Below are 21,643 nucleotides of genomic sequence, written 5' to 3'. Positions count from 1 at the left end.
AAATATAACTAATTTAAGATACAAATGTTTGAACTAAAAATACAAATTTATTCAGCACACATTGAATTCCAAAAATAGTTGGATAACCCAAGAATTTCTTCAATGTGAAAAGCAATAAGGATCATTTCTTAAACAGCTTTTATCTGTGATAACATAAAAATAGTTAATTTCTTTTAATTTGAAAATGTTTAAATCACAACAGAAATCTATTCAAATTTCCTTATGTAAAGATAAAGATGGCATCTCAAAGCAGTGAGAGAAAAGATGGACTAATCAGCAAATAGTGTTGGGTGACTAAGTAGCTATGTGGGGTTGGGGGGAGACTAGATCCATATCTCAGTTCCTTAAACCAGAATAAATCTGAGATGAATCGAGGACTTAAAGGTCTATAAAATGAAGCCAAAATACGCCAGAAGAAACCACAGGAGAGAACTCTTAGCACCTCAGAAAAAGAAAAGCGTTTAGAATTAATGAAATAGATTTGGTTTTTGTTTGTTTTTTGAGATGGAGTCTCGCTCTGTCCCCCAAGCTGGAGCACAGTGGCACTATCTAGGCTCACTGCGACCTGACTCCCGGGTTCAAGTGATTCTCCTGCCTCAGCCTCCCTAGTAGCTGGGATTACAGGCACCCACCACCATGCCCGGCTAATTTTTGTATTTTTAATAGAGATGGGGTTTCACCATGTTGGCCAGGCTGGTCCTGAACTACTGACCTTAGGTGATCCACCCCTGCCTTGGCCTCCCAAAGTGCTTGGGATTACAGGCCTAAGAGCCACCACGCCTGGCTATAGATTTGTTAAAGACTGATAAATCAGAAGATATAAATATAAAAATACCCCGTAAGACCAAAAGCCACCAAAAAAGTAGGGAAAATGTGTTGTAAATTATATTTCTGAAAACAATTTCATTTCCATTAGCAGAAATTCTTGGATATTCAGAAGACAGGAGGACCTGTTTGTTGGTTTATCTCCTAAACCAAATTTAAAACAACTATTATTTCACTTATAAAATGTATCAAAGATTTATGCACATTAGTATGTTTTATGTAATGCTGATTGTTATGTTTTATATATATGCAAAAAAACTTTATTTTTATGCAAACGATTTTCATATAAAAACAACAATATAAAGCTACATTTCAGGCTTTTTTAGGTATCTAAATGGTGTCTTCCATTTCTTGGTTTTTCATTAAAAACACTGTCCTTAATATCCCCCAAACGGCCGGGTGCCGTGGCTCACACCTGTAATCCCAACACTTTGGGAGGCTGAGGAGGGCGGATCACGCGGTCAGGAGATCAAGACCATCCTGGCTAACACGGTGAAACCCTGTCTCTACTAAAAACACAAAAAATTAGCTGGGTGTGGTGGCAGGCGCCTGTAGTCCCGGCTACTCGGGAGGCTGAGACAGCAGAATGGCATGAACCCGGGAGGCAGAGGTTGCAGTGAGCCGATATTGGGCCACTGCACTCCAGCCTGGGCTACAGAGCGAGACTCCGTCTCAAAAAAAAAAAAAAAATCCCCCAAACACCCATATGCATGTCCCTCAGTATCTGTGGGAGATTGGTTCCAGGAGACCCAGCGGATACCAAAATCCATGAATGCACGTTTAATATAAAATGGTGTAATACTTGCATATAATCTCCCAGTACACATCCTCCCATATACTTTAAAATGTCTCCAGATTACTTATAATACCTAATACAATGTAAATGCTATGTAAACAGTTATACTGTAATGTTTGGGGAATAATAACAAGAACAAAATGTCTGTACACGTTCAGTACGGATGCAACAATCCATTTCTTCTGCTAAATATTTACAATCCCAGTTGGTTCCTTCTACAGATTCAACGACAGATATGGGGGGCCAACTATATATACATGTATATATATATATATAAGTAGATTCAAAAATAAATATGAATGTAAAAACTCAGTATATTACTAAAGATAGGTCCTTATATACACTATAAATTAGTTGCTTACATTTGCTTGATATTTCCTTAATCATTACTATTTTGTTGGGAAGAATATGCTTAATTTTCAAAAGAATATATGAATCATACGACTTTTACACATTTTCTTAAAATACAGTCTCACCTCATATTTTTAAAAGAGTTGTCAAGAAAGTACATGATCTTACTTGAGTCTTACCCTTCATATAACCAGAGGATAAACTGCTAAGAGTTTTTCCTATTAAGAGATCTTAATCCACATTCCCAATGTTTTACAGCAAAAGATAACAACAAACCACTAAAGCAAAATCACATACATCAAGTTCAAAGAAAAAATCTTGTTCTTTGGATGCAATTTCATAATCCGCTCTTAAAGCCAGGTCATGGACTTTCAGACATTCTCCAAGATCCATTCTCTGGAAGGGAAAAAAGACATAATATTAAAACAAAAAAAAGTTTTTTAAAAAATGCTTCAACAACCACAGTTCTTTTCAGAATACATATTAAGTCATACAGATGCTTTTTTATGTAGGGGCTTCCAAATTACAAAATTTCATAGACAAATATAAAACGTGGTGTCAGAAGAAAAAAATGGCACCAATTCTGTCTACCAACAGATGGGAACAGGGATCACTTGTATTTAAGAATAAATGGATATGGAAAAGCTTTTCAGAATCTGAAAAAAGCTTCTAGCTTCTATATCACAACATAGTTCATTTAGCTCCACAACACAAAAGAGATCAAGTTAATTTTAAACCAAACTAAAAGAATATATAAATCGAATTGTTGAGATGTCAATGTGCTTTGAAGAACATCCTATTTTTCAAATAAAGATGGAGTCCTCAAAAAACAGACTGGTGGCCGGGCATGGTGGCTCATGCCTGTAATCCCAGCACTCTGGAAGGCCAAGGCAGGAGGATCGCTTGAGCCCAGGAATTTGAGACCAGCCTAGCCTGGGCAACACACTAAGACCTGTCTCAATTTTAAAAAATAAAAAATTTTTAAAAATCCACAACAAAACAGACTGTTGACTTTGATATAGTCTTGTCTGGGGACAAGACTCCATATAAACTAGTAAAGAGGTGATTTACTAGTAAGACCCAATATAAGTGCACAGAGAACAAGCATTTAATCCCACTTATAATAAGCATGTATCAGGGAAATAAATACTCTTACTGAATCTAGGGTCCTTCTACTTGGAAATTCCAATTAGGTGTTATTTACCAAACCAGAGGCTTTCCTCATATCTGAGACAAAGTATCTAAAAATCTATCCATTTTTATATGTATCTAGGCAACTGTTAAGATCTTTCATGAAACTTTTTTGGGGGAAAATATGAGAAAAAATTGGCAAGATGCAAGGATCATTACAGGTATGATTAATCGGTGATGAAAGCAAGGCGGAGATTTTCCAACTGGAGGTGTGACCACCCTTGGAATACCTCAAAATCTCTGGAGGGTTGGTAAAAAGAGAGTACAAGTCATTCTCCTTCCTTTGACTATTAAGTTCCCACTTGTGGTAAGCACTATCTTAGGTGCTAGGGATATAGACTTAAGTGACACAGACAGTCTGACTTCATGGAGCTTACATTCTATTTGAGGGGAAACAAATAACAAGAATCATGTCTATGAACAAAGTCAGATGACGTAATAAAACAGCAATGTTCCCCATTATTATGGGGGGCTACTTGGGATGAGTTGGTCAGAGAAGACCTTTCTGAAGAGGATACAATTAAACTGGATCTAAAGAGGGAGAAGCAAATGAAGCTTAGGAAAAGGCAAAAAGTAATGTTCCAGGTTGTACAGAAGATTTAGAAGGCAGATCTTTAAAATATTTATTTATTTATATGCCACTATTAATCACAGGGAAGTTTATGGTAACAGGGAACAGGAATAGAGTATGGCACACAGGTCTGAGCCTTAGCTTTGTATACAGTATCTAAAAATGAGTATGCCTATTTAACTTGTCAACAACCTAAATATGTATAAAACAAACGTATGATAATTAATTTTATAAAATATCCCAACTAAAAAGGACAGCTAATTCACGAGATCAAGATTCAAAAGTATTAATAGACCAGATAAAATTTAAAAGAAATAAATATGAAGTCCTAAGTTACATATCCGAGACAATAAATTTACAAATAAGTAGGTACGAGCAGAGAATCAGACATTTTAAAAATGTAAGTAGTCAAGAGTAACAGTTACAGCAAGGCACAACTGAGAAAAATCTATATTGTCTAAAACTAACTCAAAGAGGACACAATATAAACAAAGTAGGAACTCTCTACTGAAGGCTGGTTTTAAAAGCAAACCACTGCTCTCCAAAACACACATTCTATGTACTAACACATTTCAAAAGGAATATGAGAAAATTAGACAAAGTATCTCAAAACCAGGCTGCACAAAAAAGCCAGGGAACAGAAATAAATAGAGAAGACAAAAGATGTGAACCAACTTCAATCAACCGAGGAATTTTTCATAAAGCAGCAGAAATAGATTTGTTTTATTATGGCCCGAAGGGACTCCAGTGAGTCAGACTTCAACTCTCTGAATACTTTTTCTTCTTTTTTTGAGACAAGGTCTCACTTTGTCACCTAGGCTGGAGTGTAGTGGCATAATCATGGCTCGCTGCAGCCTCCACCTCCCAGCTCAAGCGATCCTCCCACCTAAGCACCCCTCCCCGACAAGTAGCTGGGACCACAGTCCCCCGCCACCATATCCAGCTAATTTTTTTTTTTAAGTAGAGACAAAGGGTGCTATCTTGCCCAGGCTGGTCTCAAACTCCCGAGCTTGAGTGATCCTCCCACTTCGGCCTCCCAATGCTGGATTACAGGTATGGGCAACTGCACCTGGCCAAGAAAATATTTTCAATAATCAAAGCTTTCTGAAGGTAGAACAAACATCCTCAGAGTTAATGAGTTCCCAGATAAATGAGGTGTTCAAACACTGTTTTGACAACCATTTTACTAGGATATTAAGGAAATAATTCAACCATCAGGTAGCTTTTTTCTTCCTTCGGACTCTTAGATGTTGTGACTATTAAAAAAAGTAAAAAACACACAATGTTTCTGGCCACAGTGGCTAATGCCTATAATCCCAGCACTTCGGGGGGCCAAGGTGGGAGGATCACTTAAGCCCAGGAGTTCCAGACCGGCCTGGGTAACATAAGAAAACCCCGTCTCTACAAAAAGTAAAAAAGAAAAAAATTATCCAGGCATGGTGGCCCATGCTTGTGGTCCCAGCTCCTCAGGAGACAGAGGCAGGGGGATCACTTGAGCTCTGGAGGTCAAAGCTGCAGTAAGCTGTGATCATGCCACTGCATTCCAGCCTGGGTGACAGAGCTAGACCCTGTCTCAAAAGTAAAAACAAACAGAAAATGTTTTTCTGTAAAACTATATTACCTTCAGTTCTTAATTATATAATGGAATGAATGGGAACGTATAAATTCTGCCCCCAAAGTTATCCTTTGGGAAATAATGAGGACTCATCACTGTTATAAAAGTCCTCATCATGCTTAATGGTATTAAAGTACTGTACTGTTACTGAGCATGCTGAGATTTTTCCAGGCTCCAATCCTTACCCCCCGATTCATTAGTCTGGTTTAACAAGCTAAGGAGTTTTTCAGTGACAATAAACAAAAAGTAAAGCTTTCTATGGATGTGTAGAAATTCAAATTTAAAAGGTGCTCATTAAACAATTATTAAGAAAATGCAGAAAAACTTAAATATTCCTAAGAAAGAATTCCAGAAAATATAACAGGAATGAAAGAAGCTAATGGCAGAAGGATGCTGTCATTGTCTTTGATATGCCAGGCAGTAGGTTTCTGAAATTAACAATTTCTAAACACCAATCACGCCAACAACTTCCTTAATATTTTATTTCCACAAGCTATAGCTGTTTGCATGATGCTTCATTCTATTTTATTTCATAAAATGCAAGATGTCACAGTTGGAAAGACTTTTTGATCCACTGTGGTTCTCAATCTAGACCTGGGGAACTTTTACATAATATTGATGGAAGCTTTTAAAAAACAGTCCCAATTCCTACCTCCCAAAGACTGACTGAATTGTAAAAGCCCCCCAGGTACTTTTAATGTGCAATGTTGAGAACCACTCACTGATCTAGTTTTATTCCCATTCTTTGCACAAAGAATGACTTGCTCAGGGTGCTTATCAGAAAATCTGGTTAGACTGATTCCTAGTCTAATATTGCTTCCACTTTACCATGCTAGTTCCGGTTATTTCAGTACTAACTTACTTTTCAATATTTTTCAGTAAGTCATTCCCCACAACATCTAAAAAAGCTCACCACAGAGATTCAAAGCAGCTGTCTACTTCTTTTCTTCCGTATCTCCTTTATCTTACTTTCATCAGTTCCCTGATCAACTACATTTCCAATCCGTATTCAACAAAAACTTAAAAGTAACACATAAATTTTGCCTCATTGTTTTTAACCTAAACATCTCTGTCTCTACTGCAATAATTCTAGGCTCCCTGCCTCCACTTCTTTAAAGTTACATCACACAACCAACCAAAGGAAGAAAAGCAACTATGTAGACTAAGAACAAAATGAACACAAGAAAGATACAATTTTACCACTATAGTAGAGGTGGACTTTTTGGTGAGAGTAGCCTTTTGTGGAAGGCATGTCACGGGGAAGATGCATGAGAGGGGTAAGATTAACTCACTAAAATGTGAGCTCCATAGGGCAAGGATTCTTCTTGTTTTATCTATGATGTGCCTATGTTGAATAAATCAAACTAGGAAAGAGGGCAAAGAAGAACATTTGGCACAGGGCGGCTTATTAACAAGCCAGAGTGGTCAAGATGAATTCCAGGACAAAACTGATCTGAGCTTCTGGAGGGGAGGTTCTTCTTAGCCTCTCCTTGGATTATCTCTTTTGCTTGGACTACTTACCTTCTTAAGTGTTTTGAGCTATTCTTTTTTCCTCCAAGAGGCAGGCTAGTTGGGCTTGTCACTTTCTGGGCTATAAGTCCTTGCAAGTTTATAGCCTAGCCTGACTCATCATAGTAGATTTTGGTGTCAAAGCCCTAGGACCAAGGGCCTAATTATAATAAAGAAGGCTTTTTTGTATGTGGAATATCCTCAGTGGTTATCTCTTCAGGGACCTAGTGGGACAGTAGGTATAGCCAAGGCAGATTTTCAGAATACTAGTCATCTATGTTCCTCTGTCCATACCATGATGACTACTAAGCATCTACTCTGGCACTGTGCTATGCACATGAGAAGTATTTAAAATTTAAAACATGGTCAGGTGTGGTGGCTCACTCCTGAAATCCCAGCACTTTGGGAGGCCAAGGCAGGCAGATCACTTGAGGTCAGAAGTTTGAGACCAGCCTGGGCAACATGGTGAAACCCCGTCTCTACTAAAAACACAAAAAATAGCTGGACAGGGTGGCAGGCAGGTGCCACCCAGCTGAGTAATCCCAGCTACTCAGGATGAGGTACAATAATCACTTGAACCCAGGAGGCAGAGGTTTGCAGTGAGCTGAGATCGTGCACTCCAGCCCGGGAAACAGAGTTAAGACTCTGTCACAAAATATATGATTATTTATTTATTTATTTTTACTTTTTTAGAGACAGGGCCTCACTCTGTCCCCCAGTCTGGAGTACAATGGCATGATCTCAGCTCACTGCAACCCTACCTCCCAGGGTCAAGCAATCCTCCCGCTTAAGCCACCTGACACCTGAATAGCTGGGACCAACAGGCACACATCACCATACCCGGCTAATTTTTTGGAGACAGACTCTCGCTCTGTTGCCCAGGCTGGAGTGCAGTGGTGCAATCTCAGCTCACTGCAACCTCTGCCTCCCAGGTTCAAGCAATTCTCCTGCCTCGGCCTCCCTAGTAGCTGGGATTACAGGTGTGCACCACCACACCTGGCTAATTTTTGTATTTTCAGTAGAGTTGGGGTTTCATCATGTTGGCCTGGCTGGTCTAAAACTCTTCACCTCAGGTAATTCAACTGCCTCGGCCTCCCAAAGTGCTGGGATTACAGGCGTGAGCCACCACACCTGGTCTTAAAATTTTTTTTTTAATGTAACAAGTAGTTGCTGGGTGCAGTTGCTCACGCCTATAATTCCAGCACTTTGGGAGGCCGAGGCGGGCAGATCACCTGAGGTTGGGAGTTCGAGAACAGCCTGACCAACATGGAGAAACCTCGTCTCTACTAAAAAAATACAAAATTAGCCGGGCATGGTGGTGCATGCCTGTAATCCCAACTACTCGGGAGGCTGAGGCAGAATAGCTTGAACCTGGGGGGCAGAGGTTGCGGTGAGCCAAGATCACACCATTGCACTCCAGCCTGGGCAACAAGAGCGAAACTCCATCTGAAAAAAAAAACAAGTAGTTTACTTCATAATTAAATTCCTTCCACAAGCTTATTCTTGGTTTTTAATTTTTACATCTAAATGCTTAGATTGTAGATTTTTAAAAAAATGCTTATTTGTAATTAAGTTCAGTTCTGCATTTTGTCTTCTCCATTCTGAATCCATTACTGCATGAAATGTTGACCAAATAGCTATACCTGATCCTGGTAACTTATAGCTCCACAGCATTTTATATTGTTTTACTAACAAAGGTAACAAAGTTAAATCGTCAAGAATTTTTAACTTTTCTTTTGAAATTCCAAAAGTGAATGTTATTTCCCCAAATAAACTCTTAAGCTTCATTAGAAAAATGGTCCATTTTTCTTACTTATCCCTCCCAGAAGACCAGGTTTTGCACAAACCATGACTACTGAATAAACCTGATAATTTGACTAAGGAATTCTATTTCTAAGGAATTAAGAGTGAAATAATTACAAAAAGATAAATGGAGAATAAAGTTTAACAATGTTGTTTTTTATAAAACAAGAAACATTTTAAGAGCCTCTCAACAGAGGTTTGGTTGATTCAGCTATGGAATAGCCATACAGTGTCTATTTAGCCTTTAAAAATGATGTTCTTGATATACCAAGTGGAGAAAAGAGAAGGTGGCAAAGAAAGACATAATAAAATACGAATTTTGGAATTTACAAATCTATATTACTATGAGGGTTGTTTGAACTTTCTAGTACTGGTTGAATTATAAGCAATGAGCATGTATTATTATTACAACTGGAAAAATCAATGAAGCCAGGCCGGGCGTGGTGGCTCACACCTGTAGTCCCAGCACTATGGGAGCCTGAGGCAAGCAGATCACTAGAGGCCAGGAGTTCGAGACCTGCCTGGCAAACATGGTGAAACCCCGTCTCTACCAAAAATATAAAAATTAGCTGGGCATGGTGACATGCCTGCAATCCCAACTACTCAGGAGGGTGAGGCAGAAGAATCACTTGAACCTGGGAGGCAGAGGTTGCAGTGAGCCAAGATCATGTCACTGCCCTCTAGCCTGGGTGACAGACTGAGACCCTGTCCCGCCCACCAAAAAAAAAAGAAGCCAATTTAATTTTAGAGAAAAAAAATTGAGAAGCATGTGAAAACTATACATTAAAATCAACGAACAGACATATTACAGTAGAGCAAATCAAAAGGTTGATTTATACATTTTGAGTGTACTGCTAAGTGTAAATTAATAGTAGTAATATGTTAATGAATATATAAACGATACAATTTGGCATAGTAATAGCTCCAAGTAATTGTAAATATAACTGCTTTGTTATGTGTTTGAACATTTGTTCAGTTCTAAGAACCAGATCCTGAACAAAATTACAGAACAGCATGAGAATATAATTTCTACTATTATGGAATTTATATTCACAATGGAAATCAAGGCCTTAAACTAAAGCAACAGCTGCAAATGTCTACAAAGATGTACATACAAGGATTTGACTGCCACAGTGTACACCAAAAACAGAAACAAAGACTATGAATATATTAATACTCACTGCATATAAGAGAACAGCCACACTACACAATATTATTCAGGCATTTTTAAAAATGCAGACAACTGATATGGAAACCTCTCCAAGACAAGTGAAAAAAATTCAAACAATATAATGGCATCTGTTAAAACACACAAGCTTGTGTGCACAAGCATTTACACAAGGAGAGTGAAAGATGTACACTAAATTGTTGACAAGGTTTAGATCTGAGAAGGAGGGTGATGTATAATTGGAAATAATCATGTTTTACGCTTTATTCTCCTGTACTTAAAAACTACATTGTCTAGACCCGGCATGGTGGCTCACGCCTGTAATCCCAGCACTTTGGGAGGCCGAGACGGGCGAATCACGAGGTCAGGAGATCGAGACCATCCTGGCTAACACGGTGAAATCCCGTCTCTACTAAAAATACAGAAAAATTAGCCGGGCGTGGTGGTGGGCGCCTATATAGTCCCAGCTACTTGGGAGGCTGAGGCAGGAAAATGGCGTGAACCTGGGAGGTGGAGCTTGCAGTGAGCTGAGATCGTGCCACTGCACTCCAGCCTGGGCGACAAAGCGAGACTCTGTCTCAAAAAAAAAAAAAACTACATTGTCTAAGTAATAAGACAGACTAGGCCAGACGCAGTGGCTCATGTCTGTAATCCCAGCACTTTGGAAGGCCGAGGCAGGTGGATCACTTGAGGTCAGAAGTTTGAGACCAGCCTGGCCAATATGGCGAAACCCCATCTCTACTAAAAATACAAAAATTAGCTACTCAAGAGGCTGAGGCAGGAAAATCACTTGAACCCAGGAGGCAGAGGTTGTGGTGAGTGGAGATGGCACCACTGCACTCCAGCCTGGGGGACAGATTGAGACCCTGGTCTCCAAAAAAAAAAAAAAAAAAAGAGAGAGAGAGAGAGACTGGGCACTGGACCACATCAAAACACCTCTCTTTACCTCGTATTATCCATTTGATCCTGAGAAATTCACTTAAACTCTCTGACCTTCCAACCTGGAGTACAGTGGCACAATCATAGCTCACTGCGGCCTTGAATTCCTAGGCTTAAGTGATCTTCCCACTTTAGTCTCCTCACTAGCTAGAAGTACATGTGCATGCCACACCAAGTTAATTTTTTTTGAGATGGGATCTTGCTATGCTGTCCAGGCTGGTAACTCCTGGCCTCAAGTGATCCTGCCTGCGCCAGCTGAACTTCTGTTTTCTCAAGTACTTCAGGATTGCTGTTCAGATCAAGTAAGATGTTTATAAAAGCACTCTGAAGGCAGGCTGTCAACCTACTTATTTTTGCATATTGATTGCAATGGGATATAAGCTCAATGAGGGAGGAACATAGTCTTTCTTGATCATTGTAACAGCCCCAATCAGATAACACGGTCCACCACATAATAGGTACTCAATATTTTGTTACATAATATGATATAATATTATATTACAGCTCAATATTTGTTCAATGAATAACTTATTTCCTTGGCTCATAACTTTACCTACTTCTAATGCTTCCATTTTCAAGCAAATTCACAAAAGAGGGCTATCTTTATTAAATATCAGTGTGTATGAGGAGGTTTCTAGGACAAGTGAAGATAATTTACACAGAAGACAAATAATAGAGGGAAAGAGCCAGAGCACATGCTTCAAGAGGAGAATACAGTATTTCCTATCGGGAAAATAAAGAGGAACAACTTAACTGGAACGAGAAGATTTCTACTAGAAGATAAAGGAAAATGATGGGGGGAAAAGGGGATGTAGGATTATACTGGCCCACAGGCCACTAGTTTACAGCCTCTGACTAGATTGTGAAAGTCTCAAAATGAGTCAAAAAAAAAATGCAGAATTTATTCTGTAGGCAAAGAAGAATGCTTGACTACTTAGGCAGAAATATGACACAATAAAATCCATGTTTCAGAACCATTAACACTAGATGGATTGACCAGAAGAAAGAGACAAAGGGCAAGAGAAGATATTACAAGAACCTAGGAATAAAGCCACCGGGGTCAAATTAGAAAAGAGAAAGGAGGTGACAGAGGTAAACCAGAGTGCCGATTAAAAAAAAAAAAAAAACCATTTAAAAAATGTGAAGTGTCTCTGGAATAATGAATCCCATCACACCTTCTTACAAATATGGAAATCAAGACTCAGATCAATATTTGCCTAAGATCATAAGCTAATGGCAGCAGAGTAAAAATCTCAACAGGTCTTTAATATAGCTCAATATTCTTTCAATAACACAATAACTTTCAACCTACAGGTATTAGCTAAATGGAAATTAACTGTGGAAAGAAAAAAGTCAGGAGTCTCTTCAGGGTTTCAAGTATTTCAAACATGAGAAAACAATGATGCCACCAAGAGAACTGACTAAATCAAATGGGAAAACTCATCTGTGAGGGAAAACGTCTTGTTCTGGACAAGATGATTTTGATGTAGTAACAGGATATCTAAGTAGCAGCATCTAGTATGATACAGATATATGACTACATTCACTACAGGCTTTCTTTATCCAAGTTTTCCAGGATGAAAGTTCTACATATTCCTCCCCATAGTTACAGCTCAAGCATTTTTCCAGAAGACCCTCTAACGAATTATACAAGAACACGGAGTCTGACCCCCATGTTAACAAGTATACCTTAGACACGAGTATAGGGTGAAGAGAAATGGGGCACATTGTGCATACATAACGCTGCTGCTTTTCTACCACTTCCCAATTTCTTAACTGCCTCTTCCCACTTGTATATGTTCGACCTCCAAACCTATTTTTCCCAAAGTAAAGATAAATCATGATATTTTCTACCTTTTTGTAATTTTTTTAAGAACATAGGAAATATTTTTGTAACCATTTCTGACCCTAGATATGCAAAGAAAACTAGAAAAAGTTAAAACAAGAGGTCTTATCACACAAAGACTATGGTGTACTATCTAACTGGAAAGAGAGAGAGAATGAGAATATATACACAAATGAGATAAATTTTTTTTCAATAGTACAGAAAGCAGGTGCTATACTGGGGTTCAGAGGCTAAATTGTTACAGGGTAAGGCAATCACATATAGTAAGCCAGATAGGATTTAAATTTGTAGAGAGGAGAAAGAATATTGCAGGCAGAGGAAAAGAGCGTAAACAAAAATGAGAAGCATGCGAGGGAAAGAAAGGAGTGAGACGACAATAAGTAAATCAGTTTGGTCAAACGAGAGAACCAGGCCAGACATGGTGGCTCACGCCTGCAATCCCAACACTTTGTGAGGCCATAGCAGGAGGATCCACTTGAGGCCAGGAGTTTCAGGCTTCAGTGAGCTATAATGACACTACTGCACTTCAGTCCTGCATGACACAGCAAGATTCTGTCTCCAAAAAAAGAAAAAAAAAGAAAAAAAGAAAAAACAACTTATACGATTTATTCATTCAAGGGAGAAGTAGCCTGGGTAAGTATTTTAGATTTTTCAGTACAGGTATAAACAATACAGAACCACCACAAGTTTTGCGTAGGAACAAAATGGCAAGTTGATTCCCACTCAGAAATGACTACCTTCTTCTCCACATTCGATCTCAAATGTCACTTCATCGAAAATTTTCTCCATTTGTTTCTCTTGTTTCCATCCGGAAACAAGAGCTCTCGTATAAAAAATAAATAAATAAAATAAAAATTTTCAGCCAGGCGCAGTGGCTCACACCTGTAATCCCAGCACTTTGGAAGGCCAAGGTGAGCAGGAGTTCAAGACCAGCCTGGCCAACATGGTAAAATCGTGTCTCTACTGAAAATACGAAAAAATAGCCAGGCGTGGTGGCAGGCGCCTGCAGTCCCAGCTACTCGGGAGGCTGAGGCAGGAGAATGGCGTGAACCTGGGAGGCGGAGCTTGCAGTGAGCCGAGATCGCGCCACTGCACTCCAGCTTTACAAGTCATATTATCTGAGTAAAATCAACACATATCTTTATTTTTGATCCTGTAAGCCAAAAAAGTTTATGAGACCATGTATTCTCAAAATGCTCTGGCCGGGCACGGTGGCTCACGCCTGTAATCCCAGCACTTTGGGAGGCTGAGGCAGGTAGATCACCTGAGGCAAGGAGTTCAAAACCAGCCTGGCCAACATGGTGAAACCCTGTCTCTACTACAAATACAAAAAATTAGCTGGGCATGGTGGCACGTGCCTGTAATCCAGCTACTTGAAAGGATGAGGCAGGAGAATCGCTTGAACCCAGAAGGAGGAGGCTGCAGTGAGCTAAAATCAAGCCATTGCACTCCAGCCTGGGGAACAAGAGCAAAACTCTGTCTCAAAAAAAAGCTCTAATCCTTTAATCCTATATAGGTTAAGGTAAAACACTAATGAGCTTTTAGAAGTTCCCTTAATGAGTAAGAATCAGCTAGAAAGCATTTAGGTCTTGCCTAAAGGTTGAACTCATCACATGTTAAAAAATATTTCCAGTTGCCGGGCGTTGTGGCTCATGCCTGTAATCCCAGCACTTTGGGAGGCCGAGGTGGGCGGATCATGAGGTCAGGAGATCGAGACCATCCTGGCTAACACGGTGAAACCCCGTCTCTACTAAAAATACGAAAAAAAAATTAGCCAGATGTGGTGGCAGGTGCCTGTAGTCCCAGCTACTAGGGAGGCTGAGCCAGGAGAATGGTGTGAACCCGGGAGGCGGAGCTTGCAGTAAGCCAAGATCACACCACTGCACTCCAGCCTGGACGACAGAGTGAGACTCCATCTCAAAAAAAAATAAAAAAATAAAAATTTCCAGTGACAGAGAAAAATATTTCCAGTGACAGAGATTTTGTAATTCTTTGTAAATGTGCTTGATGTTTGTGGTTAATCGCCTGCATAAAGAATATTTTTAGGCTGGGCACAGTGGCTCAGGCCTGTAATCCCAGCACTTTGAGAGGTCAAGGCAGGTGGATTACTTGAGGCCAGGAGTTAAGACCAGCTTAGCCAACATGGTGAAACCCCATCTCTACTAAAAATATAAAAATTAGCCAGGCGTGGTGGTGGGTGCCTGTAATCCCAGCTACTCGGAAGGCTGAGGCATGAGAATCACTGGAACTTGGGAGGTGGAGGCTGCAGTGAGCCAAGATTGTGCCATTGCACTCCAGCCTGGGAGACACATCAAGACTCTAGTCTCAAAAAAAAAATTATTGTTTTCAAGTTTTCATTTCTTACTATTGTGTTCAATGAATTACATCCTCCAAATGATGCATTTATAACTCCATATTCCCTTTTTCAACAAATAGTTGCAGAGAACACACTTGTTTCCTTAGAAGTGTTAAAATACAGTTGATAAAACTACTTATCTCTAAAAAACATCTGGAGGGTCCAGGAAATACTAAGAGAATAATTCCTGATCCTTAGGTAATAAGCATTTATTGAGACTCATTGTACAAAGAAATCAATATTACACTGAAATATATTAACCAGTACTAGACTATGAAAAACAATCTGCTTCAATGACTTCCAGACCTCCTACTTTGTTTGGGAATAACTGGTTTTTACTACTTTCTTTAATTTCAAGAGTCATCTTACAGCTGGGTACAGTTGTTCACCTCCATATACCAGCATCTTTGAGAGGCCCAGGCGTGAGGATCCCTTGAGGCCAGGAGTTTGAGAAGAGCCTGGACAGCATGGCGAGAGTCTGTCTCTACAGAAATTTTAAAATTAGCTGGGAATGGTGGCATGAGCCTGCAGTCCTTGCTACTTGGGAGGCTGAGGCAGGAGGATCACTTGAGCCCTGGAGTTCAAGACTGCACTGGCTACAATTATACCACTGCACTCCAGCCTGGGTGCCAGAGTGAGAACCTGTTTCTTTTAAAAAAAAAAAAAAAAAAAAAAAGTAATCCTAACTGATAGATTCAAGACTTTTGAAGATGTCCTTCAAAAAAAAGCTGCAGGGGGAATATACGTGATTATAAATAAAATACAGTAGGCTGTGTGTAAAATATTTCCTGAAGCTAGCTGATGGGTACATGAAAATTCATTAAATAAACATCAACACAACAGTCCGCCATACCCATATGAACGTGTATCTGTACTTATTAATACAAGTAATACACAAAAGTGCTGACAACCCTCAACTAGAAACAAACACTAAACCAGAACAAGATATTACTATACATGGTTTATGGGTCACCGTGGGGAAAAAAATTACCTACCTCCACAAGCCTGAATTGTATTATTTTAAATACTATATAAAATGAATGATCTAAGATTATTCAAAATAGAGCCAGATATGGTGGTGTGCATCTGCAGTAGTCCCAGCTACTTAGGAGGCTGAGTTGGAAGGATCAACTGAGCCCAGGAGTTCAAGGCTGTATTGCACCATGATCGCTCCTACAAATAGCCACTGCACTCCAGCCTGGACAACATAGTAAGACCCCCAACTCTTAAAAAAAATTATTATTCAGAATGACAGAAAAGGATTATTTCCAAAGGGCGTGAGTACCCCAAGTTTACTATTTTTGCTTCTTCCTATTTGCCAAAAATGCTTTAAATGATTAAAGCCTTGGTTTTTAAAGTTTAATAGTAAAATTTTAATTATTCACTGGCAATCTTTTAAAGCACTGTTAACTTCCTGGGCACCAAATGCATTTTTTATTTAGGCAGTCTCTAGAAATAGTTGAGAATATATATTTTTGTAATAGACTGAAAGAAATAAAATACAGCAAATCTGCTTAAAATAAGAACACAGTTCAAACCTAAATTTGGAAATTAGCTGGGCATGGTGGTGCAAGCCTGTAATGCCAGCTACTCGGGAGGCTGAGGCAGGAGAATCGCTTGAACCCGAGAGGCAGAGGTTGCAGTGAGCCACGATCGCGCCACTGCACTCCAGCCTGGAGTATATGTGAAATATATATACATTTGACTAAATATCAAGCCAATAATCAGGGTTAATGCCAAAAACATCGGATCTCCACATCCAGATCTCTTCAAATTTTAATCTTAGTTAAATAATACTTAAACCCTTAAATAATACCAAGGCAGCCCAAAATAAACCATTTATGGGAAAAGAGTTAAACAATTTACAGACTGATTTTTCACACTTGCACACGTAACCACTGGTGTCATATTTTGATAGGAAATCCAGGCCAGGGCCAGGCAAGGGGGCTCACGCCTGTAATCCCAGCACTTTGGGAGGCCAAGGTGGGTGGGTCACTTGAGGTCAGGAGTTCGAAACCAGCCTGGCCAACATGGTAAAATCCTGTCTCTACTAAAAATACAAAAAAAAATAATAATAATAATTAGCCAGGCATGGTAGCGGGCACCTGTAGTCCCAGCTACTCGGGAGGCTGAGGCGGGAGAATCACCTGAACCCAGGAGGCGGAGGTTGCAGTGAGCCGAGATCACACCACTGCACTCCAGCCTAGGTGAAAGAGCAATACTCCGTCACAAAAAAAAAGAAAAAAGAAAAAAAAAAAAAAAAAAAAGACATCAAGGCCGGGCGCGGTGGCTTTCATCTGTAATCCCAGCACTTTGGAAGGCCGAGGTGGGCGGATCACCTGAGGTGAGGAGTTCAAGACCAGCCTGGCTAACATGGTGAAACCCCGTTTCTACTAAAAATACAAACAATTAGCCAGGCATGGTGGCGTGCAGCACCTCTAATGCCAGCTACTCGGGAGGCTGAGGCAGGAGAATTGCTTGAGCCCGGGAGGCAGAGGTTGAAGTGAGCCGAGATCGCGCCATTACACACCAGCTTGGGCAACAAGAGCAAAACTGCATCTCAAAAAATAAATAAATAAATAAATCCAATAAAGCCAAGATACTCTCCAGCTCCGTATCTATTAAATGGTAACCCTTTTGCCATTAATGATTAATTTTTGAAATTCAAAGTTAGTTTTTGAAATAATTTATGTAGCGTTCTACTTTTGGGTGGACTGATTATTCATTTGATACAATAAATGGACCCTGTTCTAGATTGCTTCGGATATAGCAGTAAACAATACAACGTCCCCGCCTTTATGAACTTACATTCTAGTGGCTGGTTGAGAAAATTTTGTGCAGGTCTACTTCTCAGCACTTATTCTAGATTTCCATATTTTCATGGCTTTTACGTATGTACTACCAAAGATACTTCAGGGCCAGGCGTGGTGGATCATGCCTGTAATCCCGGCACTTTGGGAGGCCGAGGTGGGTGGATCTGAGGTCAGGAGTTTGAGACCAGCCTGGCCAACCAACATGGTGACATCCCATCTCTACTAAAAATACAAAAATGCCGGGCACGGTGGCTCACGCCTGTAATCCCAGCACTTTGGGAGGCCGAGATGGGCGGATCACCTGAGGTCAGGAGTTCAAGACCAGCCTGACCAACCGGAGAAACCCCGTCTCTACTAAAAATACAAAAAAAAATTAGCCAGGTGTGGTGGCGCATGCCAGTAATCCCAGCTACTTGGGAGGCTGAGGTGGGAGAATTGCTTGAACCTGGGAGGCAGAGGTTGCGGTGAGCCAAGATCATGCCACTGCACTCCATCCTGGGCAACAAGAGCAAAACTCCGTCTCAAAAAAATAAATAAATAAAATAAAAATAAAAATACAAAAATTAGCCAGGCATGGTGGCGTGCACCTGTAATCCCACCTACTTGGAAGGGTGAGGCAGGAGAATTGCTTATGCCTAGGAAGCAGAGGTTGCAGTGAGCTGAGATGACACCAGTGCACTCCAGCCTGGGCAACAAAGTGAGACTCCTCCAAAAAAAAAAAAGATACTTCAGCAGTTTTTAAAGTTTGGGTTTGTATGTACCCACATAACTGATTTTTAGATCAGGCTTTAAAAGAGAGTCAGGGAAGCAATAAGAAAAAGGAGTTTCAAATCATAAAAGGTGCACCTGGGATAAAACCCGGAACCTACTGGGGCAACATAAAATTCAGTCAGAATATCTGACAACCAATAATCCCATCTAATCACTTCAAATAAGCAGATAAATTTTTACTTTAATTACTTTAGGTTGGGCATGGTGCCAAATTCCTGTAATCCCAGCACTTTGAGAGGCCTAGGCTGGTGGATCCCTAGAGCCCATGAGTGTGAGACCAGCCAGGACAACATGGTGAAAGTGAAACTTCATCTCTACAAACAAACACAAAAATAAGCCGGCTGTGGCTGCGCATGGCTATTGTTGTAGCTACTTGGGAGACTAGCAGGAAAATCACTCGAACTCAGGAGGGAGAGGTTGCAGTGAGCTAATATAGCACCACTGCATTCCAGCCTGGGTGACAGGGAGAGACTGTCTCAAAAAATAAATAAATAAATAAATAAAGACTGTGACAATATCAAAGTCCCCAATAATATTGACTACGACAATATCAAAGTCCCTAACCCTATCTGTAAGTATTTTTCAAGATTGGTTCTTTTTGGGAGGCTTAGGCAGGCAGATCACTTGAGGTCAAGAGTTTGAGACCAGCCTGGGCAACATGGTAAAACCCAATCTCTATTAAAAATACAAAAACTAGCTGGGGGCAGTGGCTCACACCTGTAATCCCAGCACTTTGGGAGGCCGAGGTAGGCGGGTCACGAGGTCAGGAGATTGAGACCACCCTGGTGGTGATAAAGGTTGCAGTGAGCCGAGATCACACCACTGCACTCCAGTCTGGGTGACAGAGCAAGACTCTGTCTCAAAATAAATTAATAAATTAATCAGAGGAGGTAAAACAGAACAGAGGGTCAAAATAATTATATGTTTAATGATTTTTATAAGAAATATGAATATTTTCTTTATCTCAGAAAGTGAACATGGTGAAACTCCATCTCTACTAAAATACAAAAATACAAAAAATTAGCCAGGCCTGGTGGTGCACCTGTAGTCCCAGCTGCTCGGGAGGCTGAGGCAAGGGAATCGCTTGAACCTGGGAGGCTGAGGTTGCAGTGAGCTGAGACCGTGCCACTGCACTCCAGCCTGGTGTCAGAGCAAGACTCCGACTCAAAAAAAAAAAATTAGGCCAGGCGCAGTGGCTCATGCCTGTAATCCCAGCACTCTCAGAGGGTGAGGCAGGCAGATCACCTGAGGTCAGCAGTTCGAGACCAGCCTGACCAACAAGGCAAAACCCCGTCTCTACTAAAAATACAAAATTAGGCAGGCATGGTGGTGTGTGTCTGTAATCTTAGCTACTTGGGAGGCTGGGGCAGGAAAATCACTTGAACCCAGGAGTGGGAGGTTGCAGTGAGCCGAGATCAAACCATTGCACTCCAGCCTGGGCAACAGAGCGAGACTGTCTCAAAAAAAGAAAAAAAAAATTAGCCGAGCCTAGTGGCGCACATTTGTAATCCCAGCTACTCGGGAGGCTGAGGCAGGAGACTTGCTTGATCCCAGGAGGCAGAGGTTGCAGTGAGCCGAGATGGCACCACTGCACTCCAGCCTGGGCAAGAGTGTGACCCTGTCTCAATAAAATAAAATAAAATATGTAAAATTCGAGTTGAAATAGAACGAACTAGCCTACTCCTAAATCCTTAGTGCATGAGCTGCTTCCAAGGATGTTTCAGAAACATCTGAAAGTCACTGCCCTGGATAACTGAATTACCTAAAAAACTAACAAAAAATTGTTTTAAGTATTTCTAGATTTAAGATTCCTAAATGGTATAGAATACTGTGGTTTTTTTAATTGAGACATTTAACAGCACAATTTCTCTAAGCCTTACTTTTTCTGAACTGTAAAATGATGACTTTACACTAGAAGATATGAGGGCCTATCAACAGTAAAGTTACGCTATGATGAGGGCTATCATAAAATTAGTGGTGCTGATTTCTGAATTTTGAACACACATACTATGAGAGTATACATTTTCCATGTCCTAAGATCTTAATTTCAAGTTTCTGTTAACATCTTCTTTGCTTTATATTTAAAGTCTACTATAAATTATTAGTCATGTACCTTTTTTCCAGATCACTAGGAACTAGATGGAAATATTTTTTAAAGCATGTCAATTTTTTTTATCTTTCCTCAGGGAAGATACGTACCAGAAGAAATGTGTTGGGGGAAAAAAATGACAGTTTGGTTTAGGTTTTTTTGTTTTGCCTGAATCTGAAAGGGCATACTACCTACAGTGAATTTAGCAGGGAGAAAGTGGGCCAAAATGAGGAAAAGAGAGAGACTACAATATGAAAATATTCTAGAAGAATAGAAAAATAATCCAAGCTTCTTATTTTATTATTACTTTTTTAAACAGTGTCTCGCTCTTTTGCTCAGGCTGGAGTGCAGTGGCACAATCTCAGCTCACTGCAACCTCCACCTCCGGGGTTTGAGCAATTCTCCTGCCTCAGCCTCCCGAGCAGCTGGAATCACAGGCACCCGCCACCATGCCCGGCTACTTTTTTTGTATTTTTAGCAGAGACAGGGTTTCAACATGTTGGCCAGGCTGGTCTCGAACTCCTGACCTCGGATGATCCCCCCTCCCGCCTCGGCCTCCCAAAGTGCTGGGATTATAGGCATGAGCCACTGAGCCCAGCCGCAAGCTTTTGAAGTATAGTAACTTTCTGAGATAAAGAAAATATTCATATTTCTTATAAAAATCATTAAACATATAATTATTTTGACCCTCTGTTCTGTTTTACCTCCTCTGATTAATTTATTAATTTATTTTGAGACAGAGTCTTGCTCTGTCACCCAGACTGGAGTGCAGTGGTGTGATCTCGGCTCACTGCAACCTTTATCTCCAGGGTTCAAGTATTTCTCCTGCCTCAGCTTCCCGAGTAGCTGGGATTACAGGTGCGGGCCACCACGCCCGGCTAATTTTTTGTATTTTCAGTAGAGATGGGGTTTCACCATGTTGGTTGGCCAGGCTGGTCTCAAACTCCTGACCTCAAGTGATCGGCCTCCCAAACTGCTGGGATTACAGGCGTGAACCACC

General features: G+C 40.4%; 1 protein-coding gene across 12 annotated transcripts in view; it reads right to left on the bottom strand.

The window, feature by feature from the left end:
• Window positions 1-21,643, bottom strand: part of LUC7L2 (LUC7 like 2, pre-mRNA splicing factor) — a 64,507-nt gene that overhangs the window by 22,433 nt on the left and 20,431 nt on the right. For all 12 annotated transcript variants that reach the window (XM_019031184.4, XM_055393216.2, XM_063708800.1 and 9 more), the window contains one exon: window positions 2,270-2,368. In XM_019031184.4, coding sequence (XP_018886729.1) covers window positions 2,270-2,368 — 99 coding nt within the window. The remainder of the gene's footprint in view (window positions 1-2,269; window positions 2,369-21,643) is intronic.

Source organism: Gorilla gorilla, chromosome 6, assembly GCF_029281585.2.
Source record: "Gorilla gorilla gorilla isolate KB3781 chromosome 6, NHGRI_mGorGor1-v2.1_pri, whole genome shotgun sequence".
Lineage (NCBI taxonomy): Eukaryota > Metazoa > Chordata > Mammalia > Primates > Hominidae > Gorilla > Gorilla gorilla.
The sequence above is the reverse complement of the archived record's forward strand: the minus strand, read 5'-3'. Positions and strand labels throughout refer to the sequence as shown.